Source organism: Gorilla gorilla, chromosome 4 (genome assembly GCF_029281585.2).
Source record: "Gorilla gorilla gorilla isolate KB3781 chromosome 4, NHGRI_mGorGor1-v2.1_pri, whole genome shotgun sequence".
Lineage (NCBI taxonomy): Eukaryota > Metazoa > Chordata > Mammalia > Primates > Hominidae > Gorilla > Gorilla gorilla.
The window spans coordinates 139333029-139351388 of NC_073228.2; the positions used below are offsets into that span (position 1 = coordinate 139333029).

Consider the following 18360-nt stretch of genomic DNA (forward strand, 5'->3'; position numbering starts at 1 on the left):
CACCCTCTGCCCTTGTTCTCCTTGCAGCAACCCTATGAGGGTTAGGGCTAGGGGGGCTACAGTTATTTTCCATTTTGTGGACCATGAGGCTGAGACTGGGGAAAGTCAGCCTGCAGAAGGGCACAAGCTGGGCTTCGTGTCCAGGACTCCATGACTCCCAAGCCCAAGTTCTTAGCCCTGGATATTTGCCTCTAAAGGCCACCTCCCTGCCCCTCCCATGTCTGGCTGAGGTTGGGAGATGGGGGTCGTGACTCAGTCTCTGGTGATGGGCTCAGCCTGGAGAGCTGCTCCCAGCCAGCTGTGTGGTCAGGCAAGTCATTCTCCCAGAAGATGCTGCAGTTTGTTTGACCATAAAGTGGGCAGCTCAATACTTCTCGTCTTCTCACTCCAAGCCCCTCCTTCCCAAGCCTGCAGGAATCTCTGGAAAAATGTTCTGGAAAAACGGAGGCATTTTTACAACTCTCTCCTCACCTAAACCTGCTGGGCCAGGACAGAGCCCAGACCCTCGGGCTCTGACCGTTATCCTACACTTTGGACCCGGGCAGCCCCTGGCTTTGATGTTGTCTTGCTAAATGTCCCCGAGTCACTGGTGGGCTCTGATCTCTCCAGCACCTAATAATTCAGTCTGAAGTAGTGAGCAGCTAATCAGCTGGGCAACTCTTGCAGCTGCACAATGAAGTTGAAGGGAAAGGGGGTCCCTTTCATTCTTGGGGTCTCATTCTACAACCCGATGGCCAAGGCAGACAGCACCGTCCGCTGGCCAGGGGGTGGGGTTAATTCCTGCAAGGACCTGGGTGAAGGTCTGCCTGGCCAAGGCAGCCAGTTGCACGGTTTGAATCATGGCTGTCTCAGCTGGGCCATCGGGTGGGAATTAAAATTTAATTTAGAAAGTCCTGTCTCTGCGGCCCTGGTGGCCGTCGTCTGGGTGATTGACTGGCTGGTTTCTTTCACCTTTGCACGTCTTGGGTTTTTACTGGCAGAGGAAATGAAGGCTGAACTGGGGCAGGAAATTCCATGTACACAGGTGTTTCTGATTAGCCCCGTGCACCTCACCCAGGGGCACAACCAGGGGCTGAGATGCCTGCACGAGCCCCCGGGCCCCTCTCTGGCTTGGCAACTGTGGCAGCTTTGCATCTAGGGAAGGCTGGACAGGGCACTCACACCGTTGCAGGGCAGACAGAGGTGCCAACCAGTGGTCCGCTGCCTGGCCCTGGGAACCCGGTGACATTCTGCCATGGACACGAGATCACACAGCGCCCTTGGCCAGAACCACCCCAGCCTCTGTGTCTGCAGTGGGTGGCTGGTGGCACCAGGGCCTGACCTGGAGATTAGCATCGCCCTGAGGTGTGTTTACACATTGTAGCTGGCGCTTCATGTGGCTGACCTGCCCCCATTTTCACATCTTCAGAGGGGCTTAGAGATCCAAAAACCACCTCCTCCTTTACTTAAAGGGTCTCTGGAGGGGTCGGGGACGGCAGCCCTGGGCTTGGCTCAAGATGGCCATCTGTAGCAGTGGTTTCAGAGGCTGAAGAAGCAGCTTTCTTCATCCCATACCAGCTTTTCGCTGCCACTGAAGCATCCCACCATTGTTATTCACTGCCATGGGTAAAGGCACTCGGGGCTCCCGTTACACTTAGAGTATACCTGGAGGGAGGGGCATTCCAAGAAATGACTCATGGAGACACGCTGGTTGGCTCTGGGCAAATGTCCACTCCAACCCTACCCACCTCGGTTTTCCCATCTGTAAAATGGGCATCATAGGAACAAAGTCTGCTGGATCAGCACATGGATTAATGAGATAGTCTGCAAAACATCAGGCACATAGAGGATCCACAGAGCATGCAGCCCCTGGGAGCATTCTCAAGGGAATTGTTCCAAAGAAAAAGTATTTTATGAATACTTTGAAGTATTACATTAACCATTGCAAAAACATTTTAACCAGTTAAAATGCTCATTGGTTAGTTATAGACTAAGGTGTATTGTGACATAATAATGTGTAACCAATAAGCTCAATATGACAAGGATGGAGCCATATGAAATTCCAAGAAATAACTGAGGAAAATGAGTCTGTGTAGCCTGATTACAACTGTGAGAAAGTGTGTACCCTGAGGAAGATTGGAGGGGCATGTAAGCAAATGTTTATTTAAATACATTTCAGTTATCCACGTAGTTAAATGCATATTAAAACACGAAAATTAAATAAGAGCAGAGACAGATATGAATGTGTCTAAGTTATCAAGTTCCTACTAGAAGACTCCATGTCGTCAGTCCAGGACAGAATGTATGTGGTCCCAAACGCTGGAGAAAAGCCTGTGGCTGAGCTTTTGCCCCATAGGGAACATGGAAACAGAGTCAACAGAATGCGTGTGGCCACCACACGAGGTTCTGGTCACCTGGAGAGAGACCTGGGCTCCTGAGGAGGGGCTGGGAGTGGAGCCTCACCCACATCCTCAGGACTCTGAGTGACACTCTGCTGACCCTGTTAGCTGCAGAGTAAGAGAAATGTGTTTTCATTGCTGTTACGAGTTCCCAGGCTGGGCAGCGGACAGCCCCTTTAGAAAGGACCTCTTGTTCTTAGTGAAACACAAATAAATGCCTGTCGTGTGGGGCTATGTGAGCTGGGAGGTGGAGGGGGCTAAATGGAGAACTCAGAGAGCTGGCTACCTTGTCCCTGGGCCCCTGCCCAGTGGGCAGCAAGGCATAGCCGGTGGCTGTCCCTCTCTCTCAGCAGACGGCCCATCCTTCAAGGTATGACTTCATCCCTGCCCCGCTCAGAAACCCCTTCTGCCCAGACCAGCCTTTGTCAGGTTGAGCTCAGAGTCCTTCTGGAATCTGGATGTGGTCCTGGGTCCCCGGAGGGCAGAAGCTGGGCCTCACCATTTCTGTGCTGCACCCGCCACAGCCCCCACACCCAAGGCTCTCAGGATGAATCTCGGTACATTGCGACTGAATTGCCATGGATGAAAATAACGGTTGGAATGGCAGCAGTGGCTTGTGAATTTCAATTCCTCTTCTAAAACCACTTGCAGATATTTCTGCCGCTTTCTTCCCCTCTCCCCTCCCCCCTCTTCCCTCCCCTGAAACAGGAATTATGAGACAGTAACGCACACTCCTTTTGCACTTGCGGCTCCCCTTGTGGCCATCGGTATGGTTCCTTCAGGGACTGAGCCTGCTGTGACTCACTTCCCAGTCCCCCAGGCCCCAGTAAGCGCCATCAGATAGGAGGCTTGTCACCTTGGAGGGAAGGGGGCAAAAAGATAATTTCCAAACATTGAGGCCTTAATGTCGGTCGAGCACGGTGCAGAGTCCTTCACAGACACCCCATTTTATCCTCCCAGACACCCTGTAAGACCTGTGATACTCCTGTTTCACAGAAAGAGGAAACTGAGGCTGGGAGAGGTTGAGCTCTTGCCTAAGGTCACAGAGCCAGTGAGTGGTAGAGCTGGCATCCAGACTTTGGCTGTCTGAGTCCAAAGTCTAGGCTTTTCTCTGCTCTAAATCCCTCCACTCAACTTGTCTTTTGTCTGAGGAATTCTAGGAAGTGTTGGTTCTGTTTCTCATCAGTGGGGCCTGATGCTCCCCATGGTCTCTGGGCACTTGCACGTCATCCCAGAGGCAAACCTTGGGTATGCAGAGCCTTGTCCCAGGGTCCAGAATGTTCAAGATCAGCTGGAATCAGATGCCTTCTGGCTCCTTGCCCTGCCACGTGGAAATGCCATTTGTAGTGAGCCGGCTGTCGTTGGAGAGCTGCCTTTAGGTGCAGTGAGTCAAAGGACCACATGGAAATACTTTAGCCTGAGGCGGCGCTAGGAGCAGCCCTGGCTTGTAGCCATGAACGGCAGCAGGTCCAATAACACTGAGTTCCAGGTATGCATGTTGCCAAGAAGGGAGAGCAGTTTGGAGACCGACCAGCTCCTCTGGCTCATGCAAAAGCCCCTACACAGTGCTAGGCACGTGGTGCTCAGTAAACATAGGTTCCCGTTCTCTGTGAGAGGAAGGCCTTGTTCCTGTGCACTGAGTGTCCTGGTAATGGAATGCTCTACGCTCTGGCTCTCTTGGGCTGGGGGAAGAGGGAGCATCTACACCAGGAAACCATGGGCTCCTGAGGTTGGATGCAAGTTGCGTGTGTTCCTATGTGCAAAGAGAAGCCATAGCTATCATTTTCTGAGGTGTCCAAGACCCACAAAAAGCCAAAGACTGCACTACCCGAGAGACTGCAGCAGGAATGAGCGGATTAAGCTGTTCAGCATGTCCAGACATACAAAATCACCGGGGACAGCTGGCTGAGGGAGACAGGCCAAGCTAGCACACGCATGTGAGGAAGAGGAATGGGCACTCAGGCCAGGCCAGCTCTCTGAGCAAAATGGAGCTCCTTCCTGCTTCCCTTCCCGGCCTGACCACACAGGCTGCAGAGCACAGGGGCCCGCTTAAGGCCTTCAGGGAAGATGGCCTCCCCCAACATCATCTGTGAACCTCATCTCCAAGCTCAGAGCTTCCTCCCAGGTGGGGTTGCCCCTTCTCAGAGCTCCAATTTCCCCATCAGCCTTGGGCCGTATATCTTCCCCTTCTTTCTACGGGCTGCTTTATAGCTTGCTGGAAACACCTTCCCTTAGCACTTCGAAATGTATCACTTGAAAGCATCTTAACGTTAATCAATGTGATTCTTTTTTAATTTGAAGGGGCTTATTTCTCCAAATGGCTTTCCTGATCTTATAGGAGGGCATGCTCTCTAATATTAAACTTTTTCTTTAAAAAGAGCAAAAAAAAAGACTCACATCTGTTTGATATTTAATTCAAATTGAATGGCAGGACAGGAACGAAATTACACTGCAAAGGGCCATAAAGCGTGATGTTTAAAAGAGCCAAGCATACCAAACCTACATGCCAGAAAATTTGAAATGACAAAGGATTGAGGGGGTGTGGCCTGGGCAATGGAGTATCTCCTACCCAGAAGCTGGAGGGGAAGTAGCCAAGCTAGGGGAAGGTGGGAGGTGGGAGAAGGTCTCATTTTGCACGGGAGGACTTTGTGGGGGCTGGTTTCCAGCCACATGTGAGTTTGGGGGTCTGGGATCTGAGCCCCAAGCAGAGGTCCTGGAATCCAGTGCTGGCTGCTCCATGTTGCGGGGCGGGGTGGTGGCCTGTCTGGGGATCTCCAAGGGGCTGCTGGGTAACGCTGCATGCAGCCTGGGTGGTCAGCCAGGCACTGTCCAGCTCTCGGTGTCCAGGAGGCCTTGGGGTTTGGCTACAGCTCAGAGAATTGAGTTTAAAGCCCCTCTGCTGCCTTCTGATCAGTTTAGCAGAGACACCAACATCCCTGTGTCCCGGAGGGCAGAGAAATGGGTGGATCTCAGAGAGCTGTGTTTTCCTCCAATCTTGGAAGGAAGGCACCCTCTGAATGTCACTGCCCCCAAGCTCTGTGACAGAAGTCCTAGGAAAGAAGTGAGTGTGACCTCTTACTTAATATTCCCTTAAAGCCAGAGGGCTGAGTCCAGGCCTGGCACAGGCACTCCAGTTGTGAACCGTGTCTGGCGATGCCTGTAAGGTGAGCTTTGACAGTGGAGTGCAGTCAGAGCTTGTGTGCTGGTGTGGGCTGCCCCTCACCAAGGCCACGAAGGGAGGGGTGGAGACAAGAGAGGGGTTTAGAGTAAATCAAATGCCAGCTGAGTGGGCTTGGCCTCCCTTTCCCTCTCTGATCCTGTTTCCTCATCTATACCATGGAATGGTTTAACATCCTCAAAGTTATTTTAAATATCTAGTATGATAAGTATAAATGAATTCACTTTTAAATAACAAAATATTGTACGTGTTTCTTAGAACGGTAACTCTAGCCTTTCCAGGGCTTCTGCTTAGGTACCATGTTTATTTCCAAGGCATTAACTTCTTTTTCCAGCCAGCACTTGAGCACGAGGGTCTGGAACTTTTTCCATGCAGTGGTGCGCTGGAGCTGTCTCACACTGTTTCATAAAAGCTGATTGTTAAATGATTAAATTATATTTAATCACTAACTAAACTGTTAAATTTTTAATGTAATTAAGTTATTAACAATTATATGAACTTATGGTGAAATGATATTAAATACAAAGTGAATAAATAAATCAAAATTCACTGCTTCCTAATTATTTTACTATACCTTACTATATCTATGGCCTTGGGGCTATTTACACTGATTGTATCTGTGTGGTGGGAATGCCACATGATGGTGGGCTTACTGTGCGTCTCTTTCCAATTCCACATTCAGTGATGTCATTTTGATACCTTGAAGTTGACTGTGGTAAGACAATTTACATCACGGACATCAGCAAACACTACAATCAGAGCGCCTCTGCCACTCAGAGAGCTGCTAAACATTTGCCAGCACAATTCTGACTGTAGAGATGGGCAAAATGAAGTGTGCAGAGCTCCTGGTGACTTTCTCAGAATCGCTCAGCCATGCCGAACGTCTTCCTTTCAATCCAGTGCTTTCTTCATCAGACTTAGCTGTTCCAGCCTTCTCAGGAACTTGTGGCCAGCTCTTACAGCATGCATCCCTTTATCCAGAACACTCTGACCTTCCCAGCATGCTCCCCTACCATTCCTCTAGTGGGGTTGCTTCTCTGCTTCTGTTTTCCCCTGAGCTGAGCCAAAATATTCACTCTGGTGTGTAAAGCGGGCTGAGAATCTCAAGTGGAAGTATTTTCCCTTTCTTTAACTGTGGAGCAAAACTCACAGCTCATAATTATCATGTGGTTTTCTAACCAACACTTTACCTGGGGTGCTTGACAGAGCCCAGAGGCAGGTGTGTGTGTGTATGTATGCATGTGTGTATACAGGTGTGTGTGTGTGCATGCAGGTGTGTGTGTATGCATATGTGTGTATGTTTGTATGCATGTGTGTATGTATGGATGGATATGTGTATGCAGAGGTGTGTGTGTGTGTGTGCGTATGCGTGCGTGTGTGTGTGTGTGTGTGTGTTGGGGAATGGAGAGGGGAAGGAGAAGTCAGACCACATGAGGCTTTCTGATGTTTTGGCTTGAATTCTGCACTGCAACCACAGACCCTGTAGGCCCAGGGGAAGAGGAACGTAAAACTGAAAGACAGAGACCCCCGAGGGTTAGCTTCCTGCCTTGGCCTCCAAGAGTGTCCACAGGGGACGACCATGTGTTCCCCAGTAATGAGGCCCAGCGCTGGATCTGGAAGCCTCTAACGTCAAGCTTCCAGCCTGCCTGCTTCTAATACTCCCGGGGCAGCTCTCCAAGTTTGGGAGCTCTGGACCTTGTGCGTGTATTTCTGAGTGGTGAAGGGCTGGGTGGTCGTGTCGCACCAAGGAGACGAGGCCCATCTGGAAACAGGAAACCCTGTTGGCAGGTAGCAGAGGGATGGGGTGTGGGGCCCTGCATGGCCCTGCTGGAATTTGCCATGGGCTTCCGGGCTCAGGGTCCCCTGGATACCGTGGTTCCATTCACTGAGCAAGACCACTGACCCTTCCTCTTCTCACTCAGAGCACTTATTTATTTAAAATATATTTTCCCCTTTTTGTCAGGAGCTGTATTGTGGTTTGACTGAGGTTCTTCTCAGAGCTTTGACCCTAGTGGTCTGCTTTCACCCCACCCAAATTCTTCCTCTCAACTCTCTCTTCTGTCAAGAGAGCCCTGACTGAGGACCTACTGTGTGTAGGTGGCTGCTCACCTACAGACATGTCCAAGATGGCTTCTGCCACACGCAGGGCTCTGCCTGCCAGTGGGAGGTTCCAGCCAACTGGCATGTGAAATGGGCCCAGCCCTGTACCTGGCACACTCATGTTGTGTTTTTCATCTTCACAGAGGTGAGATAGGTACTCATAGTATCCCCATTGTATAGGTGAGGGAAAAGTGGCTTGGGGGAGGAAGGAAGTTTCTGGATTCTGTAAGTGGAAGGCAGTGGGATTTGGGCCTGTTGGCTTCCTGAGGACAGGTGTCTCTGCCCTGCCCTCCGCCTATCTCGGGAGCTGGTGTTCGAAGCAGGGCATCTGGGTGAATTGTGTGTGGGCCCAGCCAGGTTGTGCCTGGGTCTTCTCTGTGCTTCATTCTGTGGTACTTGCCCTCCTCCCTCCCTCCTTACAGATGCTGAAGGTCACATAGGTTGGGGTGACAATGATGGTGGGGATCTATGTTTGCCCCTCAGGAGTCCCTGCAGGGTGGAGTCCTCTGCAGTGTGGCCTCTCCTTCCTGCTCTCCCTACTTGGTGGCCACCCCAGGGCCCCAGGCGAGGCTGAGGGGCATTGACATGGCCACGGTCTCTGTGCTGGCCATTTGGCTGTTTGTCCTCAGGTCCATGATTCTCTCTTTCATCCCCTGCTCTGTACTGCGGGGAAGTTGACCCCTGGAGGCTGCATTTCTCAGGCTTGCCAGTCAGCTTGCCTCTGGCTGGCTTCAGCCAATGGGGTTTGGGGGGCCAAAGAAGGAGAGAAGCCAATGTATTCATTCCTCTGTCAGCCTGTCAAGTGGAATCACCTCATCAGCTGCTGGTGGCAGCTGCCTCTCCTCTGTGGCTCCTCTCCCTCTAGGTCCCAGCTACCATAGGGGGCCTCCATGGTATTCTAGCCCTGGGCTGGACATTCCCCACTGTGACTCCAGTAACACCCCCTCTCAGTTGCGCTCCAGCCTGGAGACAGCAGTGGGAGCAATCTCTGTTAATCTCTGAATTACATTCCCTATTTGGCTTCTCAGTGATTCCATACCCAATTCCCTGAATTACATTTTTTGCATACTTAGACTGGCTTTTGTATTTCTGACTGGATCCTGAATGATAGGCCTCCCCCTAAACAAGGTGACTTAATAGGGTCCATGTTCAGCCCATCTGTAGCAAGCCCTCTGAGCAAATGACATCATGACAGCCCTTGATCCCTCAGAGAAGCAATTATGGAAACCTCGTGTCTGGCTGCCTGGCTGTGCTCTCGCTCCAAAGGCCTATGCCTCTGCCTTATTCTGAAAACTCCCACCTCTATCCCCTGCCTCCACATCTTTAAAGGAAAGCAAAGCAAACATCGCAGCCAGGCCCCCTTCCAGCAGTTAGAGTGCTTGGCTCAGAGCCTGGGCCCTCCTGCCAGCCTTACTTGGGACCTGCTGCATGTGAACTGTGTTGTCAGGTAACACACAGGGAGGGTCAGAGAAACGGGAGAGGGGGAAAGAGAGCCTAGAGCCTCCTCTACAGCCCCAGTCTCCACAGGTTTTCTCCTCATTCCTGGACTGATTTGATTTGGATTCAAATCTGCCTGTACTCGGACTCCTTCCTGGCCAAATGCCTGGAGCTGGGCCCTTTGCTGCAAGCACCCCTTAAAGAAGTGGGCATGGTTGGGGAATGGAGGGCATTTCTTCTGGAAAGAAAAGGCAGAGGAACCAGTAATGGCCCAGGAGTGCTGATATCCTTACTGGGATGCACATTTTTGTGAAATGAGCCCCCTTGCCAAATAGAACTCTAAAGTTCCTTCAATTCACATGCCTAGAGAAGAAAATAATCAAACTCTTCTGTCAGGGATCACCTGGCTCCCCACATCCTCTCACTTAGGATGTTTTATTCCCACTGGAGCATGTGATTGGAAAACAAAGGTAAATAGGAGCAATTGATTCCCGGATCCCTTTTTTCCCCCAGCAGGATTAAAGCTGCCTCAGCCATAAAGAGTTTACAAACTCTAAAGAAAGATAATAACTTCCCTTCTCATGGCCCAGTCATGGGGAGGCAATGCATGTTTCCAATCAGCTGAGACTGTAACTCAAATGGTAGGTTTTATTTCACTTTAATCCGCCTGTGAGTTCACGTTAAAGGTAAGAGGAATCACAGCCCTGCAATTCAAATAGGGTTCATTAAATTCAGCATCTCCTCTTAACTGGGCTGGGTTGTTTACTCCTCCCACAGTCTTGGATGGGTTTTGAGGGTCTGGTGCGGTGTCCGGCGAACAGCTGCAATGCAGGTGAGGCTGCTACCATGAGGGAAGCTGGAGGGAGGACCTGTTAACCTCATGGTACTGTGGCAACATCAGCCACCACTACGTGTCACGGGGTGGATGCTGACAAAGAGAAAACAGAGCAGAGCTGGAGAACTTCGTACAGTAGATACAGTGGAAGACAGGTGGCCCAGCTGGCAGCCCACTGCAGGGGTGGTGGAGGTCGCAATGCGCTGTCCCCACCACATGGAGCTTGCTTGCCTCTTCACCTCTTTGCTGGCTGCAGCCTTGCTGCTCAGTGGGCGGTTGTGGAAAGAGTCGGTTCTCAGTTCTCATCCCAGCTCTGCTATTTAGACACTGGGAGACCTGGAAACAGCCCCTTGACAAAGTCTTGCTCTACACGTTTCTGTAGTGACCGTCCATTTGAAGGGATAGGGAAATATTCCCTCAGTGTCCTGCTGTGAAACTGTTAAAGCCACCCATCCTATGAAACTCACTCCTTTGGGTTAAGTATCACGTTCTCAGTCCTTTCCTGTGTGGATGGAGTGTTGGCACAGTGAGGCGGGTGTTGCAAGTGGACGCGTCGCTGGTGGTCTGCACGGGCTGGCCTGCGTAGCCCAGGGGTGGAGAGAGGGGTCAGACTAGAACCTATGGAGACTCGGTGGGCAACAGGCCTGGGCTCAGTCCAGCCAGCCCAACCTCGGATTGCTATCCTCAGAGCCCCTCCAGGGTCTCCTTGGCAGGGGCTGTCCCCTATGAGCCTCTGCAGGGGACAGGAAGTGCTGACTGAGAACTGTCTCTCTGTGACATGCACCCTGTCAAATCCATAAACCTTCCTCAGCAGTCACCACACAGAATCCCAAAACCCCAGGGTTCTGCTTGAGTTAGAGCTACAAAGTCTCAAGGACTAGAAGGAACCACCAGCCTTGTTCTGCCCCAGCTAGAGGGTCTGCGCTGCCCCAGCCAGAGGGTCTGTGCTGTCCCTGCTGAGGCCTACAGGAGGCAGAGACATTCACCTCCACTTCCTGTCTGCCCATGGCTTCGCGGCCTTCTCACCCCAGCTGGCCAACTGGCTTCCCACCACTATGGGCCTCGCACTGCCCATGCCGGGCCTGAGGGGCCTGGCTCAGACTTTAGTATCCAAGGGGACTGCTGCCTTGACCACCAGAGCCCCCCCGTCTGTGCATCTGTCCTCTGTTCAGCTCTGCGAAGGCCACCGGGAACACAAGAGCCAACAACGCATGGCCTTTGTCTGCAAGGAACTTGAGGTCTCACCGGGCAGACAGGCACGGAGTGAGTGCTCCACCACGGGCCTCCCTTCCTCCAGGCTGCAGCCAGGACTATGCTGTCTAGCGTGTCTGCTGTGACTTCCTCATGGCAGAGCCCCACACTGTGGCTGTTTATGGAGCATTTGCAAGTCTCCCTTGAGGGGAGCCCGTGTCTCTCACGGACAGCTTGGCAAGATTCACATTCTTGGAAAAGCAGAGGAATGTGAGGGTTAAAATACCTTAAAGGGCAAGGAGATGATTTCTAGATTTCCAGACAATGTCTCAGAGAATTGTAGTGCTCTGGGATATGCCTGAATGTAACCAATGTAGCTCCTTTTGTGCCTGAGTGTAGACTGGGTCCATGTGCCTACATGCATTCAGTTCCTCCCACCAAACTGGACAGTGATAGCTAACCCTGTTGACCCTTATGTCTGGGTGCCTTAAATTTGTGATGCCTCAAACTGACCTTCACAATGACTCTAAGGAGGTAAGTACTGTGATCTTTCCCGTTTTCTACAAGAAGAAACTGTGGCACAGAGAGATTCAGTCACTTGTCCAGGATCACAGAACTATAGTAAGTGGTGGCGGGGGACAAGAATTCTAACCCAGGCAGCAGTCTGACCAGAGGGCCCTAGCTGGGAGCAGCGTTCATGTGCACTGTATGTTCGTGTTTAGTGTGTGTCTGTGCATACTTGCGTGTGTGCACACGCACACATGTTCACTCAGGCACGTGGGCTGCCCGGCGGTGGGAGCTGAGAGAATGCAGTGGAGGTTGTTGGGAGGAACTCACCCGCCTGCTCTGGCTGTCTGAGCAGGTGAGGGATAGTGATATCAAGTGCGAAGACCAGGCCCTGAAGCCAGCCTGACGGTTCCAGCTGTTAGGAGAAAGTGAAGGTGGGTGCCATGGATCTGATGATTTCAGTGATTTTCTACTCAAGAAAAATGAAGTCTCGGATGGGCAGAGCTTAACTGCCTTAAAAACTTGGTACAGGGCAAGGTGTGAGTTTCCCAGGGAGACTGTGTGAACTGTGAACGGGTAGAGTCTGAAACTACAAACCAGATGTTTCCTGGCTCCCTCCCGCCTGGTCTGGCCTGTCTTCCTTCAGCTGCTATGCAGTTCATCCTGGGTCCCTGAGGGCCTCGCAGATGCTTCACTTGAAAGATCGGAGTTGCAGAGTCCCCTGTGGAGGAATTGAACTTCCCCCTCTCGCAGGACCCCAGCTGGCAAGGGTTTGTTCCTCCCTGGAGGGGAGAGACCCTCACTGAGGCCCTGGAGAGGGGCACTCAGGGGCAGCAGCTCATTCCCAAAGTTCTCTGGTGGAGCTGGGGAGTGGCACCCTGGGGACTCTGGGGTTTCCCCACAAGCTCCTCTCTCCAGTCTTTGGTGTCCAGGTATAGTCTCCAGGCCGTGGCTTCTCGAGTTCTGTATGTGGGTTGCTGTTCTGTAATGCATAGTTGGGGGACCATTTTGGTCAGTGACAGATCACTGCTGCTTTTCATCAGACCAAAATACATGTGGCTTCTTCTCCTTGCCAGCCCTACCAGGGCATCTCCCATTGTACTAACCCTGCCTATTGGACCTTCTGATGCAAGGAGCAGATTAAAATCCCCTCCCTGTTGCCTACCAGGTCTGTGGCTACAATTAAATCCCTAGTTGGGGAATCACAGAGCACAGGTAAGCCCTTGGGTTCTGGAGCCAGCTTACTGGGGTGTGAGTCTTCCTTAGCTCCGTGTGGATGGCGAGCCCTCCTCTCTCAGGTCTCATGATAGTAGCTAACCCTTATTAAGTGTGTGCTGGGCACTGACTGAATGCTTTACAGGTGTCACCTTCTAAGACCCTCGTAACTCTAGCAGGTAGTACTATTATCTTACCCATTTTCCAGAGGGAGAAATAGAGGCAAGAGCAGACTAAATCACTTGCCCAAATCACATAGCTACTGATGGTGTGATGTTGGGCAAGATATGTAACCTTTCCAAGTCTCAGTTTCCTTATCTGTAAAGTGCAATTAATACACACAGCACCTAGCAGAGTGCTAAGCACATGGTAGGCACTCAACAGGCAAGGCCACTTAACAAGAGAATGTGAGCCCAGCTGGAGGAGAGAGAAAAATACAACGACTATAGCACTAATCATAGTAGTGATCAAATAAGTAATGCACTCCTGAATGCTTGACTTTCCTGAGTGCAAGGTAAACTCCCTGAGGGAGTTTGCCTTATTCACTTCTGGTTCAGTTCTGTGGCTTTGCACAGATCTGGCACAAGGTGGGTGCTTGGTGAAGGTTTGCTGAATGAATGAGGAACTGCTTTGGGGGTCCCAAGGGGTCATTCACAGCATCAGACAGCCCCTTCCTAGCAGCCCTGCTCTCCCTGCCTTGTGGCTGTGATCTGAGTGTTTTTGCTTCATCCCTATTGGAGAGGAAGCTTCCCACACCAGGGCAAGCCTGGGTCTTGCCCACCTCTGTTTTCCTGATGGAGAAGATGCTCAGGGCCTGTGAGTGAAGTTGGACCTCCTTGTAGCTTGCCCTGGGTGCAAAACGATCATCCTTTTGGGCAGAAAACAGAAATTGTTGACAGCTACAGACCCAGAGATTCGAGTCAGCCAGGGGAACAGGGCTGTGCCCTTGGTGCCTCAGATTCCCTGGAGAGTGGGGTCTGGGATCATGGTGACCATGTAGATCCCTCCCTGCATCACACTAGTGAACGTTGTTTCTAAACCACACTCTCCCCTTCTCAGCATGGCGTGGCAAATAGCTGCTCCCCTTGTTCACCGAGAAAATCCTCCCGCCCTTGGCGCACCTGGCTCCTAACGAGTCCCTTATTTGGAAGGAATTCCCCCACCCCCATTGATGTGTGACTCACCCTGAGCGAAATAACTGCTGGGCTGAGTTCTTACACAAACCCCCACCCCATCCCCTCATTCCCTAAAGACCTTGCCCTCAAGTCAACCAAGGCCTTGATCCAGAAGTGACAGAGAATGCGGAGTGTGAGGATGAGGATGATAATGGGGACAATGAATTTCCAGGCAGGCCCAGCTCCCAGCTCCCAGCTCCCATCCTCAGGAAACCCTGAGCTCTGCCTGCATCCTTTCCAGAAATGTGAGTCCCACCTTTCCAATTTCCTCTTACACCTCGTCTATATTTCCCACTCCCAAGTCTGCATGACAGCATGGCGTGCATGTGGCCCATCTGGGGATCAGGGAATCCTATTGGGTGTGCCAGCTTAATGAAATACTTGCAGTTTATTACACTCTGGCTTTCCTAAGCCCTGCGTGCCTGTGGGTATTTGAAAGCTGAAGGTAACCCCAAGCTACCACAAATGTAATTGTTACATGTGTCCACGCATTCCTGGTGCAACCTCAAACTCCTGCTCTTAAGCAGCACACAAAATGAACCACATAAAGTAACTCTTAGTCAGACAAGAGGGACAAATGTGTGGAAATGCTGAGAGAGGCTCCCCAGAACCCCTCAGGGCCTCTAAAAGTATATGATGTTCCAATTACATTGCATGGCTCTGGCCACAGAGGGTGCTTCTCCACCCTGGGCTATTTGTTCGGTGTTTGCAGAATTGGTTCATTATGAGCAAGGCAGCCAGTGGGTTTTGCTTGTCAACCTTGCATGATGCAGCTCAAGTATTTCAAATCCTGTTTCATCTAGCACAGGCTTGCTCTAGTGGCAGGGCTAGCAGAGTGCACTGTCTGGGGGTTCCCTCTGGAGCTGTATTTCTGTTCCTCCTCCAGGTCTTGGCTGGAGAGGGCTGTCCCAAGTCTGGGAAGGGCCGTGGAGAAACCCCAGGCAACCTGGATCTGCTACCCTGAACCAGGGGGAGGCTGCTCCTGGGAGATGCCTTCCCATTCGTCAGTTTCCTCAGCCTCAGGTCTGTAAATCAGGGGTGAAGGGCTGACATGGAAATAGCAGACAAAAGCCTCCAGGGACGTGCCTTCTTCTACGCGAACCAGCATCTGGATGCCTGAGAAGGAGACCCTGTTGATGGTGCTCAGGGGGACCTGCTCCAGGTACCTCAGCGTCAGCCCATTGACCCACACACAGCCCTTGCGGCTCAGGGCCTTGAGGCAGAAGGCCAGCAGGGCACTGCCTTTCTCCAGGTAGGGCTCCAGGGACAGGTGACGGCGGGAGAGGCGAGGGAGCTGCAGCTGGAGGTGGGCGTCCTTCCCCCGTCCGAGCAGCAGAGGGCTGGTATCATGCTGCAGCCGTGGTGGGACATTGGCAAAGGCAGATGGGCCCAGCGTGGGATGATACAGGCTCACTCGCAGGACGGTGAGGGGCTTCTCCATGGAAGAAGTCCTGGGAAGATGGAACATGGACACACAGGCTCAGCTTCAGTCAGAGACCTCTGTGGCTCCCTGAGCCCAGACACACTGGCCCACCTCAGGGGCCCTGTGCCTGTTCATACAATCACTCTGCCCAAGCCAGGATGGAGCCAAGGCTGGAATTGGTGTGGAAGGTCATGAGCTTAGTCTCTCCCATACTCTGAATAGAACATGCCACCCACTCTCTCTGACTTTTGGATTTCTGTAGTATAGATATATCTGTCCTTGTCTATGCAAGGGATAAGGCATGCTGGCTTGCAGGGTGGGGATTTGGTAATCTTTCGGTTATTTGGAGACAATTTGGCCCTGCTTCTTGGAAGGGAAAGGGTAGACAGATTGGCTACATCTTCCTTGTATCTGACAGTCACACAACAAACTCTTGCTGAGTCCTCCTTTGAGCCAAGCAGGGAACCAGCTGCTGGGGAGAAGCAGATTCAACAACGAACAGAGCCCTGACTCTTGGGAGCACCCACTGGTGGAGGAGAGAGGTGTTTCTAGCGTCAAGATGTGTGGAAGGACACAGAAGGAGGATGCTTAGCCTAGTCCTGGCCACCAGAAAGGCTGCCTAGAAACCCTGGTGAAGAGTAAACAGCTAGCACATTCCGAGTGGTTACTACGGGCACTTGCTGGAAGGCCACTCACAATGGCCAGCTTTGTTCCTGCATGGGTTTGAGGAACACAAACTCTGCTATGTCCACCAGCGCCCTGTGGCCCAGGACCTGCCGTCATCTTCAACAGGAACCAAGGGTTGAGTGGATTTGAATAACTAATTATACATTCTCTGGGTACCAGACTTTTGCTTACATTATTTCTCTCCTAAGAATGCGTCTTCCATCCCAAACTCTGTGTCCAAATACTGCCCACGGTTCAAGGCCCTGTTCAAGTGTTACCTCCCCTGTGAAGCTCCCTTCCCTGGGGAAGGTGAGCTTTTGCTGCCTTCTGACTCCCACAACAGGGAGAATCCCCCAGGACACCTGGCCAACCTTACTCTCCATTCATTCCATCTTTGCATTTCATGCCCAAGTTCTGTGGGCCCTTGTCCTGTCTTCCCTGAGCTCCTCTCTTCCTGCCCCTGAGGCCTCCCAAGGGCTGGGTATGGTCTGGGCTGTGGTTCTTGCTGCCCCATGTCCCACTGCCCCATACAAATAGGGCCTGGCCACCATAAATGTCCAGGGGCACATTTGCCAAGTGGCTAAATGAGAAGCCCACACACACACATGGTGAAATCACCCAGAGAGACCACAAATGGGATCATGTCTCAAAGGCTGTGGGACAGCGAGCCTGTTGCAGGTGGCTTGAACTCAATGTCCCTCCAGGTCTTGAACCTGCTACCCCTCCTGCCTTTTAGATGCAGTAGGTTAATGGTTGGGACCTTTTAGTCTGATAGTGAGGGCACCCTTTCACTATCAGAGGCCTGAGGGCACCCCCTTTCCCCTAAGGCACAGACACACATATGCCTCTACCCACACCCCATCTGGCCATAGTCTGCAGAAAGCCTTTCTTTTTTTTCTTTTTTTTTTCTTTTTGAGATGGAGTCTCGCACTGTCACCCAGGCTGGAGTATAGCGGCATGATCTTGGCTCATGGTAGCCTCCGTCTTCCAGGTTCAAGGGATTCTCCTGCCTCAGCCTCCCCAGTAGCTGGGATTACAGGTGCCCGCCACCACGCCCAGCTAATTTTTGTATTTTCAGTAGAGACGGGGTTTCGCCATGTTGGCCAGGCTGGTCTCGAACTCCTGACCTTAGGTGATCCGCCCGCCCCGGCCTTCCAAAGTGCTGGGATTACAGGCGTAAGCCACCACGCCCAGCCAGAAAGCCTTTTCTTGAGGTATGCGTTACAGGCTGAGCCCAGGACAGGTGGGCTGGGCAACCCATGCTGTCAGGCCTGGCTGGAAACTCAAGAGTACACTCCCAGAAACTAATATCACGGCACAGAGACCCTGAAAGAATCCCTCGGGAAGAAAGATTCACTGTTGCTGTGTGGCCTTACTCTCTGCTCCATCCAGAGCTAACAGAAATCTCCCACCAAAGAGGAGCCCGTCCACGACAGGCTGTCCTGTGTCTTTTGGATCCCAGGTGTTCTGGGGAAACAGAAACCCAGCCCTACAAATCCAGCCTTTGGGATGGGGCAGGAGGAAGACACTCCAGAATGTGTGTCTCAGGGGAACCCTCCTCCCAGCCCCACCAGGCCCTCCCTTCTCCCCATGGGTTCAAGCCCCTTTGGCTTCTACTTACCTTATTGCCAGGGCACATCTGGCTCTAGTCCTGCAGCTGTGAGCTCTTGAGAGGGAGTAGGCTGGTTTGGGTAGGGCTGAGAGGGCTCTTATGGCTGCAGTTCAGGAACGTGGCAGAATATACTTCAGTTTTGTTGCATTCTTCCTTTTTCCCTTTAGGAAAGAAAATAGAAGTGTAATTTTTCATTGCAGAAGTGCAATTCCACTGCTGAGAGTTTGAGAAACCCCAGTGTGGGGCCCCTTCTGAGATAGATGGCGTGCCTTCCTGGGTTTCAGTTCTGCCAGCCTCTCCTACCCCACCCCCAGGGACCTTAGGACCTGCACCCAGGGTATCTGCGAAGTTCCTCTCCACCTGCCAGTAGGATGGGGTCAAAGCAGCCCAGGCATGTTAGAAAAAAAGAGCCTTTTGGGACAGAAGGCTACGGGACAGGAGAGTCCCCTGAGTGTGGGAGAATGAGGAGAGCATTCTGGCTGGATAGAGGTTGGCCAAGGAAACTGTAGGCAACATGGCACTTCCCTGAGGGTCTCAGGAGAGGGCAGGGCCTGGGGACGGGGAGGATGGAGAGGGCAGTAAATGGCCACTCATAGAACATGGTCTCTCCTGCAGAACAGTGAGAAGGTGGTCTCTCATGCCC

At 52.0% G+C, this 18360-nt stretch overlaps 2 protein-coding genes across 2 annotated transcripts; both read right to left on the reverse strand.

Annotated features, from left to right (window-relative positions):
* Nucleotides 1-9735: 9735 nt before the first annotated feature.
* On the reverse strand, nucleotides 9736-17869 carry TIFAB (TIFA inhibitor). Its single transcript, XM_004042538.5, has 2 exons — nucleotides 17727-17869; nucleotides 9736-15467 (listed from the first exon to the last, which is right to left on the reverse strand). Exon 2 carries the CDS (start codon nucleotides 15455-15457, stop codon nucleotides 14972-14974), a length of 486 nt encoding a protein of 161 aa, XP_004042586.3. The 5' UTR covers nucleotides 15458-15467; nucleotides 17727-17869; the 3' UTR covers nucleotides 9736-14971.
* On the reverse strand, nucleotides 11885-12619 carry DCANP1 (dendritic cell associated nuclear protein 1). Its single transcript, XM_019026783.3, is given in 1 exon segment — nucleotides 11885-12619. A coding segment is annotated over 1 exon segment (735 nt).
* Nucleotides 17870-18360: the final 491 nt, after the last annotated feature.